At 39.5% G+C, this 14363-nt stretch overlaps 1 protein-coding gene across 2 annotated transcripts in view; it reads left to right on the top strand.

Moving 5' to 3' along the window:
* The window catches only part of homer2 (homer scaffold protein 2), a 34483-nt gene that overhangs the window by 14508 nt on the left and 5612 nt on the right, over nucleotides 1-14363 (top strand). The window contains exons 2-7 of one of the 2 annotated variants that reach the window (XM_054770074.1): nucleotides 2011-2167; nucleotides 5647-5778; nucleotides 6973-7065; nucleotides 8002-8141; nucleotides 10164-10320; nucleotides 11208-11318. In XM_054770074.1, the coding sequence (XP_054626049.1) occupies nucleotides 2011-2167; nucleotides 5647-5778; nucleotides 6973-7065; nucleotides 8002-8141; nucleotides 10164-10320; nucleotides 11208-11318 (790 nt within the window). The remainder of the gene's footprint in view (nucleotides 1-2010; nucleotides 2168-5646; nucleotides 5779-6972; nucleotides 7066-8001; nucleotides 8142-10163; nucleotides 10321-11207; nucleotides 11319-14363) is intronic. The other variant, XM_054770076.1, reaches the window with a different exon arrangement.

Genomic DNA, 14363 nt, shown 5'->3' with positions numbered 1-14363 from the left:
AACATCTTATCTATCAGCAGTGCACTAAACACATTGAAATAGCATGCTAACAATATAATGAATTGGTGGCAATGCTGACGAGGCTAACTTAGCTCAGCAGTTAGTGACCAGCTGGGTGGCTGGATCCTTAACACAATACAATATCGCGGCGCAAACAGTGTGTTGCATTGAATGAATGAGAAATAACCAGGTTCCTCACGTTTATAGGTGCACATTGTTAGTTGAACATAAAAAAAACAAGGTCCATGTTATGACAACTCTCAAAGCTCCGCGGATGCTTGGTGTATTCATGTGCCCATCTCGCGTCGTAAATGGGAGCTACGGTTAATCACATGTTAACTTAAAGGAACAAAAGACAATGGGGTCTACTAAAAGTCTTTTTGTATAAATTTTTAGTGTTTTTTTTTAAATATATTGTCATTGCCAGTTTCCATGTAAGTATGATTTAACCAAGAATAGCAACCCAAAAAAATAGATGCAGCTCGCAGGTAAGTGGCATGATTTGAACGAACAGGCTGGCGGGCGACTCATGCGGTCCTTAGGGGCCACCTGGTACCCGCGGGCACCGTGTTGGTGACCCCATTTCGACCACACATACATGCATAATAAAGGCGTTGATGTGATGTTCGGAGTGTTCGTGAATGAATGTCGCTGTTTAGTGACAACGAGCAAGTGTTGTTGCAATGTCAAATGCACTAGAGACATTTTAGTTTGTTTAGAGTTGGAAATACATATATGGTGTTTGAATTGCACTGCTGTTGATGTGTTCAGGTTAGACTAAAAAATTATAAAGGAGCGACAGACTCTGTGGGGAGCTACACTGTGCCTCTGTCTGTTCTCATAACAGAGATCCGTGGCTTGCCATGATGCGTATTCGTTAATTACACAAAAAAATGTAATGTAATGAATTAAATAAATTAGTTACTGCTAAGCGTTAACTGCTATTTTTGACAGCCCTACAAAAAACTACAAAAAAGTAGATCACTTACACACATACACAGTACACATATAACTGAATAATACAATAGTAACGTCAATTTCAGACTTAATGTACCGATTTAGGCCCAACCCATTTCCAGTTAAACCACACCCACTTCCGGTTATGCCCCGCCCATTTCGAGTACCGATACGGATACAGATCATTTAGATAGGTGAACTGATACAGATAGTGGTGTACTCGTGCATCCCTAGTGCAAATGGTTGTGACTGTTGCCTTTTCATGAAGTTGGGAAACAGGAGAAATCACACCTGGGTAGTCTGAGTTGTTTACGTTAGAGAGCGAAATGGTAGACATTGCTCATTTATTGGCCTGTCTGAAAGAAGAGCAACTTTATCCGCATTACCTATTTGGTTGTTGTCACATTTAAACAGATGGTCCAATCCTGCTCCTTCACCTATATTATGGTTGACTCAATTCTTCATTTTTTAATATGTGTCCTGTGTATGTCTGGTGGTGTTACTAGTACAATACTGTGTCTCAAGTGTATTAGTGTATTATGACAGGGAGAAATCTTCCATTACAAAATAGCTGTGATTGCTGTCTTGCTTGCGCTCTCTCGCGCACACGCACAGATGTGTTGCTGTCTCCGCAGAGAGAATGGTGATGTGCTAATAGCTTTGAGTTGCCATGAGGATTGTTGCATTTGTGTTACAATATCACTTGCCTGCCTGCCTGCCTGTGGTTTTCTGGTGACATAGTGCTGGAAGAGTACGGAGTAGTACGGGGCTCCCCTAGGCGATGCCAGAAGACTGCAGGGTGGATGAAGCAGCTTGAGAAAAACATGTTGTTGAAATCTGCTAGACTAACATCAGTTATGTTAAAAGAGAGGAAACGGCCTGGGTTGAGCAGAATAGGCCCCCTATTGTGGGCGTAGGGGAGGATTATGGTGCCAAACTTTGGAACAAACCTGGTGCAATGCATCATATGATGCCCAGTCCACACCATAACTGTAGGTAGTAGTACTTACTGCTCTCAAAATCCTCATATCTGTGCCTTTCCTCAACCCTCAGGGAGCAGCCAATCTACACCACCAGGGCCCATGTCTTCCAAATCGACCCAACCACCAAGAAGAACTGGGTACCTGCAAGCAAGCAGGCTGTCACAGTCTCCTATTTTTACGACAGTACACGCAACAGCTATCGCATCATCAGTGTGGATGGATCTAAGGTATGAGTGTGCACTCTGTATGAGTGACATGTCATATGAAACATGTTACTTGCATAAAGGTATTTAAGGATGATTAGTCTTGCTGCTCTTGTTTCTTGGATGCAATATATATTTTTTAGATAAAGACTTCTTAATATCCGTATTACTTAATGTGAATAAAAATCCTAAATCAAAACAAGGACATAATCAAAAGGTAATCAATTTATCTGTTGGTCTGTTGCTCCTCTGAGGGTTAACAAACCACTTCATATTCTGTTATGCCAAGTTCTTAATAAAGGGGAATCAAAACAATATTATTACTTAATACATATTACTTGTACTAGATACAAACTTCCAGAACCTAGGAGAGTTTATACAGTAGAAGATATACATGTGTTCGGAAATCTAATGTATTTCATTGTTCATTACTTATTTGAATAGTAACAATTGTCAAGGTCGACTTTTTCCTGTACATTGGGTTACTTGTAATTGACGGCTGTAGTAAACATGTTACAATAGACACCGTATAATGTTTGTATTCGCACCGCCATTCCTCGGCTTTGTGAAAGTGTAGATTATGTTTCCATGGCGACAAGAGCCTCTTCTGTGTGAAAAGATGTATGGTGGCAGATTATTGTCATGCAATCATCTTCAGCCAATTGGTTGCTTGTGTGATTCTAGAGACACAATGTTTGAATGTCTTTACATACTACTCCTTTTGCTACTGTAAGTGCTCTTCTGTTTGGGTTTGGCAGTGAGACTAACCCAACAGGTGAAGGTTTAAGAGGAAATGTTATGTGTTTGCACAGCAAGGATGTTGCCTTATCACATCAAATGGAATGTAATGTGTGTATCTGATTTGCACTACAATTTTTAGGTTAAAATCTTTTTAGAGAAATGAATGTGAGTTATTCCTGTATTCTTGCATAGTATTGTTCATTCAAGTGACTCCCACTGCTTGCAGCCAGCAAGGCAACACAATCAAGTTATGTCATCTAGCAGTACTGACAGCAGATAAATGAAGACTCCTGGACTCTACTTTCTTATTTTATCTTCATTTGTTTAAAAAAAAAAAAAAGCCTTTCTGTATTTCTGACTGCATTAATTTGTGTTTTTGTATGTTTTGTTCAGTACTCCCCCAAGGCCAGAACTGCTCTCTCCTCTCCCCGCTCTCCCACTCTTTGCTCTTCCTCTTTGTCATCTCCCTAACACTGAGTAACACAGCTTTATTTCTAATGACAGTTCCACACGCAGCTGCTCTAGGCAAGGTATATAATGAGTCATATGTACCATTATAAATATAAGTGTGTTCATGAAATAGGCTTCTTTATTAGCTACCTTACAATGACAAATGTTGAGTTATGTCCAATAACTGGGAAATATAATCTTTGGGTTGTAAACTACACTATTAACAAGTCCAGGTCTGTTCAGAACAATAGTTTTTGGTGCTGCATGCACTAAGTATAACAAACTGTCAGCTGATATTTGCTCACTGTGAGAACCAGGCAGCTTACCGATGATGACGGCAAGTAGAAGTGCACGTACAGCATTTGACACCTCTTTGCCCTGATGTGTGCTTCCCAAACAAAAAGACCACAAAGTAAATAGTTTTTCTGTCTGTCCCTAATTTATTCAAAGAATGACACCTTCCAGGGTTAACACTGCTAATGTAGTGAAAAATAATAACGTATTATTCATCCATGTTTTCTTACATGAACCAAGGAGGTTTCGAGTCTATAAGATATGTTGGAATGCATCAAGGTATTAAAGGAAAACTGCACTTCTTGGAATTTTACCCACCATCCACATTCTTCATGTGAGACAGGAACACATATTATGTCTTTCTCTTTTCTGTGTGTTCTAAAGATATAAAACCGACTAAAAAGACTAAGCTAAGAATGCACATAATGGGAAACACTTATTCCGCCTATAACGCCTTTTTTTTTTTTTTTTTTTAAAGAACTCCAAAAAGCGGCAACAACGTACCATTTACATATTATGTAACATGCATATTAACCAAGCTACAGTGACGTTGTTGTTTATTATTATTGTTGTTGTTATGCCTGTCGAACTATGTTACTGGTGCATTGACACTTTGCTACAGCACACCTCCTTGCTACAAGTACTAGCTATATCTTTAGAACGCACAGAAAAGAGAAAGATGTGTGTTCATGTCTCACATAAGGATTGTGGATAATGGGCAAAATTCCAAAAAAAGTGCAGTTTTCCTTTTAAGGCATGCAACCAATAATTGACAACCATTAATCTAATAACTTCATACCCATACCTGCCAGATTTTTGTTCAGAATTTCATAAGTGTCCTATGTAACCATGGCACTTGCAGTTTTGTCATACAGTTTCCATTCAGTCAGCATTCCATTTTTAACCAGGACAATATCGAATACTGTAGGTGTTCTACATCTCACATATGGTCCTGTACAGTACTACTTAATATGACTCTGCTGGTTCTGCAATCAGACAAGGAACAAATCTCCCCACTCTAGCAGGCTTGTAGTTTCAAACTGACCATCAGGTTACTGGCCACCAGAGCTTTAATTCGCACTTCCTGTTGCACTTGAGATGAGGCCTGGCTGTCCACCCCCACAGCTGCTCATGTCACTCCACGACTGCTCCCTCTGTCACACTCTCCCATTTGCCAACAGGCTTGATTGCTTGAACTGAGATAGGATGCATCAGATGGAAAAAAAAATCTCAAACTGTCCTTATTTATACAAAGTGAAGGAAATAATAGTGATTATTGTTAGATATTTGAAATTCATTTGGGGAAAATCGATTTTACTGTCTTCTGGACTAATTTTTTTAGGTGTTGCTATCTAATTCTCGCATCTGCACAAAGGGAGAGATCTGTGCAACACGCTTGTGTACAGTATGATGCCTCTCAGCAGTTCAAGGTGTCAGTGCCTCACCAGCCGTGAACCTCAGCACACATTACTGATGTGCAGCCTCAGAAAACGTAGAGAGAGACATAGCGGGGTGCTGAAAAGGACACACATCTGTCAGATTTGAATTCTCAAATGCTGTGTTCAGAGCCAGGTGGTTATGAAACAAGAAATGCCCAGTAATGTAACCGTCTTAATTATTGGAATAATTTGTATTTCCTGTTAGGTTCTCCTATATCTATCTCTAGAGAGTCTTGCATGTGCATGTGAAGGAGTAAAATATGTTACTTTTGTCAACATGCAGAGCACTGTACACTTCACTGTTTTAAAAAAAATCATTAAATATGTAGTCATACTGGGAATTTAAGATTTGTTGCATTGTGCTGAGGCTTTCAAACATGTTCCTGACAAGTGATTACCCTGTTAAAGAGGCCATTCTAAATAAAATACACACATGTATTAACTTGGCACTGTAGCCATCCGGTGAGCACACCGACCTACACTGGAGGTGTTATCTGTTGGCAAATAAGTTCAGCTACTGTAGCTGTGGTATAATTGTGTCATTAGCAGCAGAATCATAACAGTTTTCTCCCTTACTAGGTTATCATCAACAGCACCATCACACCCAACATGATGTTCACAAAGACGTCGCAGAAGTTCGGTCAGTGGGCCGACAGCAGGGCCAACACGGTGTTTGGTTTGGGCTTCAGCTCTGAGCAGCAGCTCTCTAAGGTGAGGGAAAACATTGCTCTGCATTGTACAGTTGATTTTGATTTTCTAACTGTTTTAATAAATTCACCTCGAAGCGAATGTGGGCTATAGTCACATTTCCACCCCACAGTATGACTTGGTTCAACTCAATGCTGTGGGGGTTGAAAAGGCAAACTGATCTGGATTGTTTTTTTGTTGTTGTTGTTGTTTTTTTTACCAAGGCTAAGTGATGGTAGAGCTACATTAGCTATGTAAAAAGTGTGACTGCATTTCAGTGTAATGCAATGGAACATGATAATGAATTTTACATTAAGCACTTCTTTTCTTTTGCTGCCGCAATTGTCCCCCGCTACATTGCAGTTTAAACATTGCTCCCTCGCTCTATCATGGTTTTTCATGAAATAATGAATAAATGATCACTGTTTCGTGGTTGACTAAGGCCTATTGTTAGTCAAAAAAAATATTGAAAGACAAGTGAAATGTAGTATTCTGGTCACTAAGCATCAGTAATGTTACATTGATGAGACATGTTATCTTACATTACCTTAACAGTGCAGGGAGTGGTACGTTGTACGTTTTTAGCTTCTCACTTTGTCGTTCTTCCCCACTCCGTTTGAAACACTTTTAGTTTAGAACAAATCAATTTGAGTCTAACTAGTTAGCTTGGTTAGTTAGTTTGCTATATGCTATGAGCTGCAGCCATCTCTTATGTCGCTGCACTGATCCCGTAGCGTGCGCTTTAGTGTTGCGCAATGTGCCGTAAACAAAGAATAGGATTGTAAAAGTGACTATAGGGCTGTTATTTCATGTCTACATGGCTCTAATTATGGTAAAAACCGTCAAACAGGTTTTCTATGCTCTGTGAAAATATTCCGTTTATTAATATCGAATCCTACTTCGTGGAAATTCACTTATCATGGTCTGGTCTGGAACCATTTAACCATGATAAGAGGGACGACTGTATTTAGTTACTGTATAATTGTTTTGTTAGTCCAACAGAAGGGTGACAAAAAGTGGTACAGCACGGATCAGGTCACTTGGCACACATCCCAATTTGAAAACTGAACTGCACTGCAAGATTAAAAAAATGGTGCTTAAACATTACACATTACACACTGTATCCACATATAAATAAACCGCATGTGATCCAAAACGTGATGCATGACATTTCATCCTTGTTTGCAGTTTATTACAGCTCATTTTTGTCACTTTCAGTTTGCTGAGAAGTTCCAGGAAATTAAAGAGGCAGCCAAGATGGCAAGAGACAAATCTCAAGAGAAGGTGGAGATGCTAAGTAATCACTCCCAGGTAAACTATCACACCTTACACAAGAATTATGATTCTGTGCAATCCTTCCATTGTTTTCTTTTGATAGTCGGTCAGTACTGTCAGTTTTCAGCTATCTCGATCTGTTCAAAATATACATTCTCAAAAGAATGGTTTGATTAATATTGCATATCACTATGACCTGTGTTTAACACACAGTTGGCTAATTTCATACAAAACGGGTAAAAAAAAAAAAAAGTGATGATGATGATGATGCAGCTAAAAAGGCTTTTTGGTCCAACTCAATGTGTGAATCATGTCACCAACTGCCAGGCCCGAGTCCTGATGAAAGCAGGAGCGGACATACCGTTTGGGGGCCCCAGGATTTCTAGGGTACCCCAAACGTCTCATAAAAACGGATTTGATTTTTTTTTTCCTTCGACTTAAAATACGTTACTGTTTTGGTCTTCATTCACGTGCTTAAAACTACATCAAAATGCATAATCCACGTATCGTGATCATTTCGACTGCTCCCCCTCCCTTCTCATGCAATGGACTACTCTGTTATTGTGCGTGTGCAGATTGATTCCGGAAGACGGGAGAAAATCAAATTTGTTGGCGCGGTTTTGTATAAACCTGGCTATATAATTAGCAACTCAAGCTGACAGACAACTATAATAGATTTCAAAAGGGGGAAAAAGAGTGACCTTTTTATGCCCTTGGATGAAAGCGTTCTGACTCGGCTGTGAGGCCCATGTGAATACTGGCAAAATATACATATCGGTAACGGTGTTGGACACGTTAAAGCTGACTTGTCAGGATTGTTTGATGTTATGCCAAAAGAAACTCAAGTGTCCAATTTCACAGTCAATGCAGGATTTTTGAGAAGCCATTTTACTTGACAAAGGTGGAGATAAGCTAGGTCCATTCACATAAATGGACCTGAAACATAAAAGCTCCCTTATCCCCCCCCACTAGGAGTCTGGACGTGAAACGCCATCAGCCAACCAGGCTTCGAGCATTAATGGAACTGATGATGAGAAGATCTTTCATGTCGGTCCAGAGGCTGCCCTGCTGAAGAATGAGAACGAACTCCTCAAGAGTGCAGTAGAACAGAGGTATGAGTTTCATTTTTGATTGAAGACAAAGCTGAGAGACTGTCTTTAACTTTCTACTATACACTTGAATTTTTATCTGTTCACAAAAGATTTTCACCACATAGAAGACACAACCCACAAGGGACTCGGCATTATTAATTACACAGCCGGCAGTTCACACGATTCAATATCATGTTTTGAGTTTGAACATCACTCTGTTCTCAAAAGTGTCTCTCTTTATTGCTGCTGGGATGATCACATCTCATAAATCACCTGAACCACTCTGATGGCTGCACCACTCAGCCATTTGACTTTATTAATCCTGTTACGGAATGCAGTAAATTATAATTGCATGAAACAGCAGATGCTGCTCCAGATGGGATTCAAATGACCCCAGAACAGTCAACTGTAACAACACTGACTCATTTTAGTCAGTTAGCAACACAAAATAAATCATGTTTGATGCAGATGGGTTGAGGTGCTGGGGGCCCAGCCAATTATCATACCCCCTTTGGCAATAAGTCTCACTTTATATATAACATCTGCGTCTACTGGGTAACACTGTATTATGCAAGTCAGTTAATTGCACTGCAATTACGAGATTGTAAAAACTGAACATATTGTAATGGTAAATTTGTACATGTAAAAGAATTTGAGTATGACTATTACAATAATCCCTTGTTTATTGCGGTTAATTGATTCCGGACCCGACCGCGAAGTAGGATTCTTTATTTATAAATTTATTTTCGTAGGAGCATAGGAAACCAGTTTATGACCTTCTAAATACAGGTTTTTAACATTAGAGCCCACTATTACCCAATATAGTAGATATAATAAGAGTAAATGAGACATAAATAAGACTCTGTGTGTTGCAATAAATGTGTTCCAGACGTTTGGACAGGAAGTGGTTCAGAGTTGAGTTTTAGCTGGATTACGGCCGCAACAGTAGCCCATGTTTCTATTAGGGATTTTTATTTGGGATTATTGTGCCTGTGTGAGATCACTCAAGCCTGCAATAAAAGCCTATTGCTGCGGCGATCAAGTCTGGCGTTTGTGTGTCGCACCGAACAGTACAGTAACATTACTGACAACTAGTGATCAGTGTAGAATGCTACATATCATTCCCACTGTCTTTGAATGCGTCTTCTGAATGCTTCATATATGCATTTTAGTTAATTTAGCCATTTTTATCCTTGAAAATGCTTAATTTAGATTAAATTTAACATATGGTCAATTTGCTTTGATATGCATATTTTTTTGACTAATCGACCATCTTCAACCAGAAAACAAGGATTTATTAATATATTTTGGAGAAACGGTGAAAAACCGCAAAGTGGCAAGGGACAACTGTCTTGCAATTGTATTTTCTAGTACTTTTGCACACGTGTTGGTAATGTTATGGCTAGTGCCTACATGTCCATACAGATGGATTATAATGTATTTGGTTGTAAATTAAAGAAAACCCCATTAGAGGGTTTAAAAAATGTACCCTTTGATCTTTTATCACAGTACTCTATTTTCAAGGAAATGCAACAGATAATTACATGCTTGTAAAATCTGCGTGAAGAAAACATCCCAGCACACGAATCTTTCATGCGTCAGCCTTTCAAATTGCTTTCACTGGCGCCTACAAGGCTTACTGGAGAAGTGTGACAGCAGTAAAGGACTGCAGAATGCTGTCGTGCACGTCTGGCCACATGTGATTCAGAGCAGCACTCTTCAACACAGCCATGCATAAAGAAGGGGAAACTAATGCATACTAAATTACATTACAACCTATTCAGTCCTGTTGATAAGGTAGAACCACCAACTGCAGTGTGTAGCTTAATAAACATTTGAGACTTTCCCCATCTCCGTCGCATCTAAATATCTCCCGACAGTGCAATGTGTGTTTAAGCCAATTAACTAGTCTTGATCGAAATGATTATGTTGCAATATGCGTCACATCAGTGGGCACGAACCCCAGGCATTTAAACACACTAGCCTGTTGGAATGTTCGCTCCTTTTATAACGCTCCTTCTGGAATTGTCTCTTGTCTGACAGCAACACCAGCGCCAAGAAGTGGGAAACTGAGCTGCAGACATTAAGAGAGAATAATGCCAGGCTGGTGGACGCGCTGCAGGAGTCCTCGGCTAATGTAGAGAGCTGGAAGAAACAACTCGGTGCCTGCAAGGAGGAGAGTGACATGCTCAGGGAAAAGGTAATACAGTTTGTCATGTTTACAAGGAATATGAGCTGTCTAAGTGCACTCATTGACCTTACCAGCTAAATATGACAGCCAATACATTGGGCATATTTGTTTGTCTGCCTACTTATTGCAGTTATAGAAAATACTCAACACATTTTTGGGGAATTTTATTTGTCCTCTTTATATAAATTATATATTGATCACTAACTTTATGTTAAATTATATTTGCTGGACTTGGTTCTCCCGGCAATGCAGGATAAGCGGCATAGAAGATGGATGGATGGATGGATGGATGGGTTCTCCCTGCAATGCCTCCATTATTATTATTATTATTATTATTATTATTATTATTATTATTATTATTATTAATAATAATAATAATAATCATATTATTATTATCAGTTAATATAAATACTGTAAAGGGTCAATCCCTCTTCTACCCCTTACCCCTGTCGGTTTTAAGAGGTCGGGGTAAAGACAATAGGGAGCCAGCTAAGGGGCCGTAATCATAATGGATAGATTGAAATACTGTTTGTGAGAAGTATTGTACAAGAAAACACCACATCGACAAAAGTATTGGGACACATTCTCATTACACTTGTGGCAAGGGAAAATGGATAAGAGGGAGTTGTTCCACTCTTCTTGGAAGTGGGCGTTTTTTGGGGGGGGGGGTCAGAAGTCACTGATGTTGGACGTGAGAGACGGCCTGCTGGCTCACTATCTCTGTTCTAATTGGTCACCAAGGGTGTTTGGTGGGGTTATATGATGATCTGCAGTCTAAACGGGCAGGTCGCATATATCCGACCTACACATCATCCAAAGGTGTGGTTAACATAAAACTGTGTTAAAGTGCTGCACTTTTTACCTTATGTGTCTCTTGCCACTTTTGTATGTTTTAGATTGCAGAACTTGAAGCTCAGTGTAATGAGGCCAGTCAGGAGAAGCAAAGGAATGCCCAACTCTCCGTGCGTGTGCAGAAGTTGGAGGCCGAGTTGCAGGAAAAAGAGCAGGTGAGACGTATGCATCATATTTGCTGTGACAAACAGAGCTGGTATTGTCTCACCCTCAGGACGTGATTATATTGTTAGTTTGTAGGCGGTAGGTAGGTGGTGGTGGTTGATCTGTCTATTTCTATATGGTGTATTTTTGGTGGAACTGTTTTTTTTGTAATGTAGCTGTCTTGATGCGGTTGAACACAACAATTAAATAGTCATCGATAACAACTTTGTCTGCAGTCATAACAGCAGGGAATTTTGGTAAAAATAACATTGGCAGAATTACCTTCTTTTGACTCAGTCAACTATGGTCCAAACTAGCCTAAAGTATACTGTATCTCCCTGCACAGCCTCATAGTGAAGTTATATCTAATGAGAGAGTACAGTGAGGCCACACAGTCTTTTGACCTTTGCTCGTCGCTTGCTTTAATGTGCTTCTCTCTCTGAAGACAAGTCATTAGTATCAACCTCCAGGAGTTTTGCATTTTTATGTTTTATTTTACCAAACATGGGCTCCAGAGATGTGCGATTCAGGAATGAGTCATTCAAAAACTCCAGATTTTTACTGACTAGGGACGCACGTGTACTGGCCTCCGTCAGCTTGTTCACCCCTGCTACCGCTAGCTAAATTAAAAAAAGAAATTCATATGTCATTAATTGTGCTACTGTATAAATGTGTTAACCTCATGAAAAAGCTTGCGTACGCATAAGATAGGGCCGAATGGTTGTGTATGTTGTTTCCCACGTAAAGTATGTCACCTATAAAAACACAACCATTAGAATATGTGCACCGGTATGGCGTACGCACTTTTTGGAGACATGGCAAAAAGGCGGCGTACATTTTAAGTGGTGGCCGTGATGAAATGGAAGCCAATAAAGACTTATCCATCATTGCATGAAAACATTGACTTAAAACATTTGTGGAGAGTGTTATCCTACATGACACTGATGGATATCATTTGTCATCATAAATCCCATTACGCACCAGTGTATTGCATCTCGACTAAAACGTATATGAAAAACACAACGCAGCGCTTGAATACTTCATTTTATTTTATAATCATCATATTATGTGTTCCATTAACATTCATTATAACAAGCATCAGGTTGTCAGTTAAATAATTGTAGGGTTTAAGTTTACCAGACACAGAGCTAATGTGTCCTCAGTGCTCTTTTTCTCCCTTTTCCTTGGACAATTGATCAAAAATAATTGCATATGTCAATTGTGTCATCAGCCTTTATTTGGGCCGTGTGCGTAAACGTTCTTTCCTTTTCCACAAATGATGGGGTTTTCTTTTGTTGTGCTTTGAACTAACACACATTAGTTCCTCAGTAAATAATTACAGTATAATATACCTAATATTTTCATGTGTTAATGTCGTCATTAATTTAAATATTTAAAAAAATATCCATTGTGGGAGATGAAATTCTCCACAACCTATTAAAGACCACTTTAGAAAATTTCACAATTTCACCTCCCCCTTACTTGTTCGTTAATCTCCACTTATGAGAAGGAAAGAAGACTCACACACCAGATTAAGTTTAAGATTTGTATTGAGAATAAATCAGACAGAATAGTTTAACAGTTCCTGAACTCCTCACCCCGTCTCATCCACCAGTCCCCTGCTCCTCCACGCCAGCTAAATGAGAGAGGGTCCCGAACTCTCCCCTCTTCTGCCTTTTTATAATTGTTATCCTCAGGCCATTGGCGCCAGTCTCTCCAAAGATAACTTTCTCCTGGATTGTTTGACGAAGTTGTGTGACGCCAGCAGGTGAGAGTCGCTGAGTTGTTGATACCTACAGTATGTAGCATAAATATCACACATTTTTCCCCAGCCTATCTCAAGGCTTACTGGCTTGTTTGTGCCCTTATCTGGCTGCTGGTACCGGCTGGCCTTCACTATGTGTGAGCACTGACTAATTGTTTAACCTTTGACACACTTAAACAGTTGTTCATCTACTCAGCTAATTATTTAATAAAGCATTATTTATATACACTACTTGTAATTTCTCACTCAGCTAATCATAATCATGCAAACAGTTACTCGAAAATCTATTTGTGATAATTATTTACCTACTCGGCTAACAGTTAATAAAACAATATTATCCTACACCATCTGGAATTATAATTAAAATTAAGGAGTGCATCGTACAGAGAAAAATAGCTTTCAAGAATGGGGACCTACTAAGCATGAAAAACAAGTAGAAAGAACTTAATCACAAATGAAGGACAGCTCGGCGGAAGGAGGAGGAGACATTTGAATCGCACTGCTCAGGTATGGACACACAAAACTATGGCACTCTATGGGAAAACATGACTAAATGTGGAAAATAAGGAGGAAAAGGCAAATCAGCTAAATAACCTTTTTTTTGGTCGATTTGAAGTGAGAGGCTTCTCACTACAACAGGAAGCAGCTATGGATTGTGTGTCTGAACGAGGCAACTACCGCGCGGTTGCATTGACTTCATTGGTCATGAAGTGTTTTGAGAAAATCATGGTTAATCTCCTGAAAACAGAAGTCAGTTTCTGTCTACATCCTTTTCAGTTTGCTTCCAAAAGTAATAGGAGTACAGAGGATGCCATCAGTGACCCCCTTTTTTTTTTTTTTTTTTTTAAATAAGCACTTAGAGGATTCTAGTTCCTTTGCACGTCTTATATTTGTGGCTTTTAGTGCAGCTTTTAATACGTTGCGGCCACATCTTTTAATTAGCAGACGAAATGATTTTAAAGTTCATCCTTGTATTATTAAATAGTACTTTTTGCTTTTAACTCATCGTAGACAGCAGGTCAGCGTTAACGGAACCTTATCTGAAATTAAAACTCTGAGTACAGGTGCACCCACAGGGGGGTGTGAGTTGGCCGGTTCTGTTCACTCTGTACACAGATGCATGCAGACGTTTCTATCCAAATAATCGCAGCATTAAGTTCTCAGATGCCACTGCTGAAAAAGAACCATGACATATCTGAATACTTTCAGAAGATGCAGAGGTTTGTGATGTGACCAAGACTGAGGAAATGGTGTTTGACCCCCTGGGTGTGGGTGACCACATGCCTGTGGT

The sequence above is a fragment of the Dunckerocampus dactyliophorus genome, chromosome 3, assembly GCF_027744805.1.
Source record: "Dunckerocampus dactyliophorus isolate RoL2022-P2 chromosome 3, RoL_Ddac_1.1, whole genome shotgun sequence".
Taxonomy (NCBI): domain Eukaryota; kingdom Metazoa; phylum Chordata; class Actinopteri; order Syngnathiformes; family Syngnathidae; genus Dunckerocampus; species Dunckerocampus dactyliophorus.
Note: the sequence above shows the minus strand (reverse complement) of the source record. Positions and strands in the feature narration are given on the sequence as shown.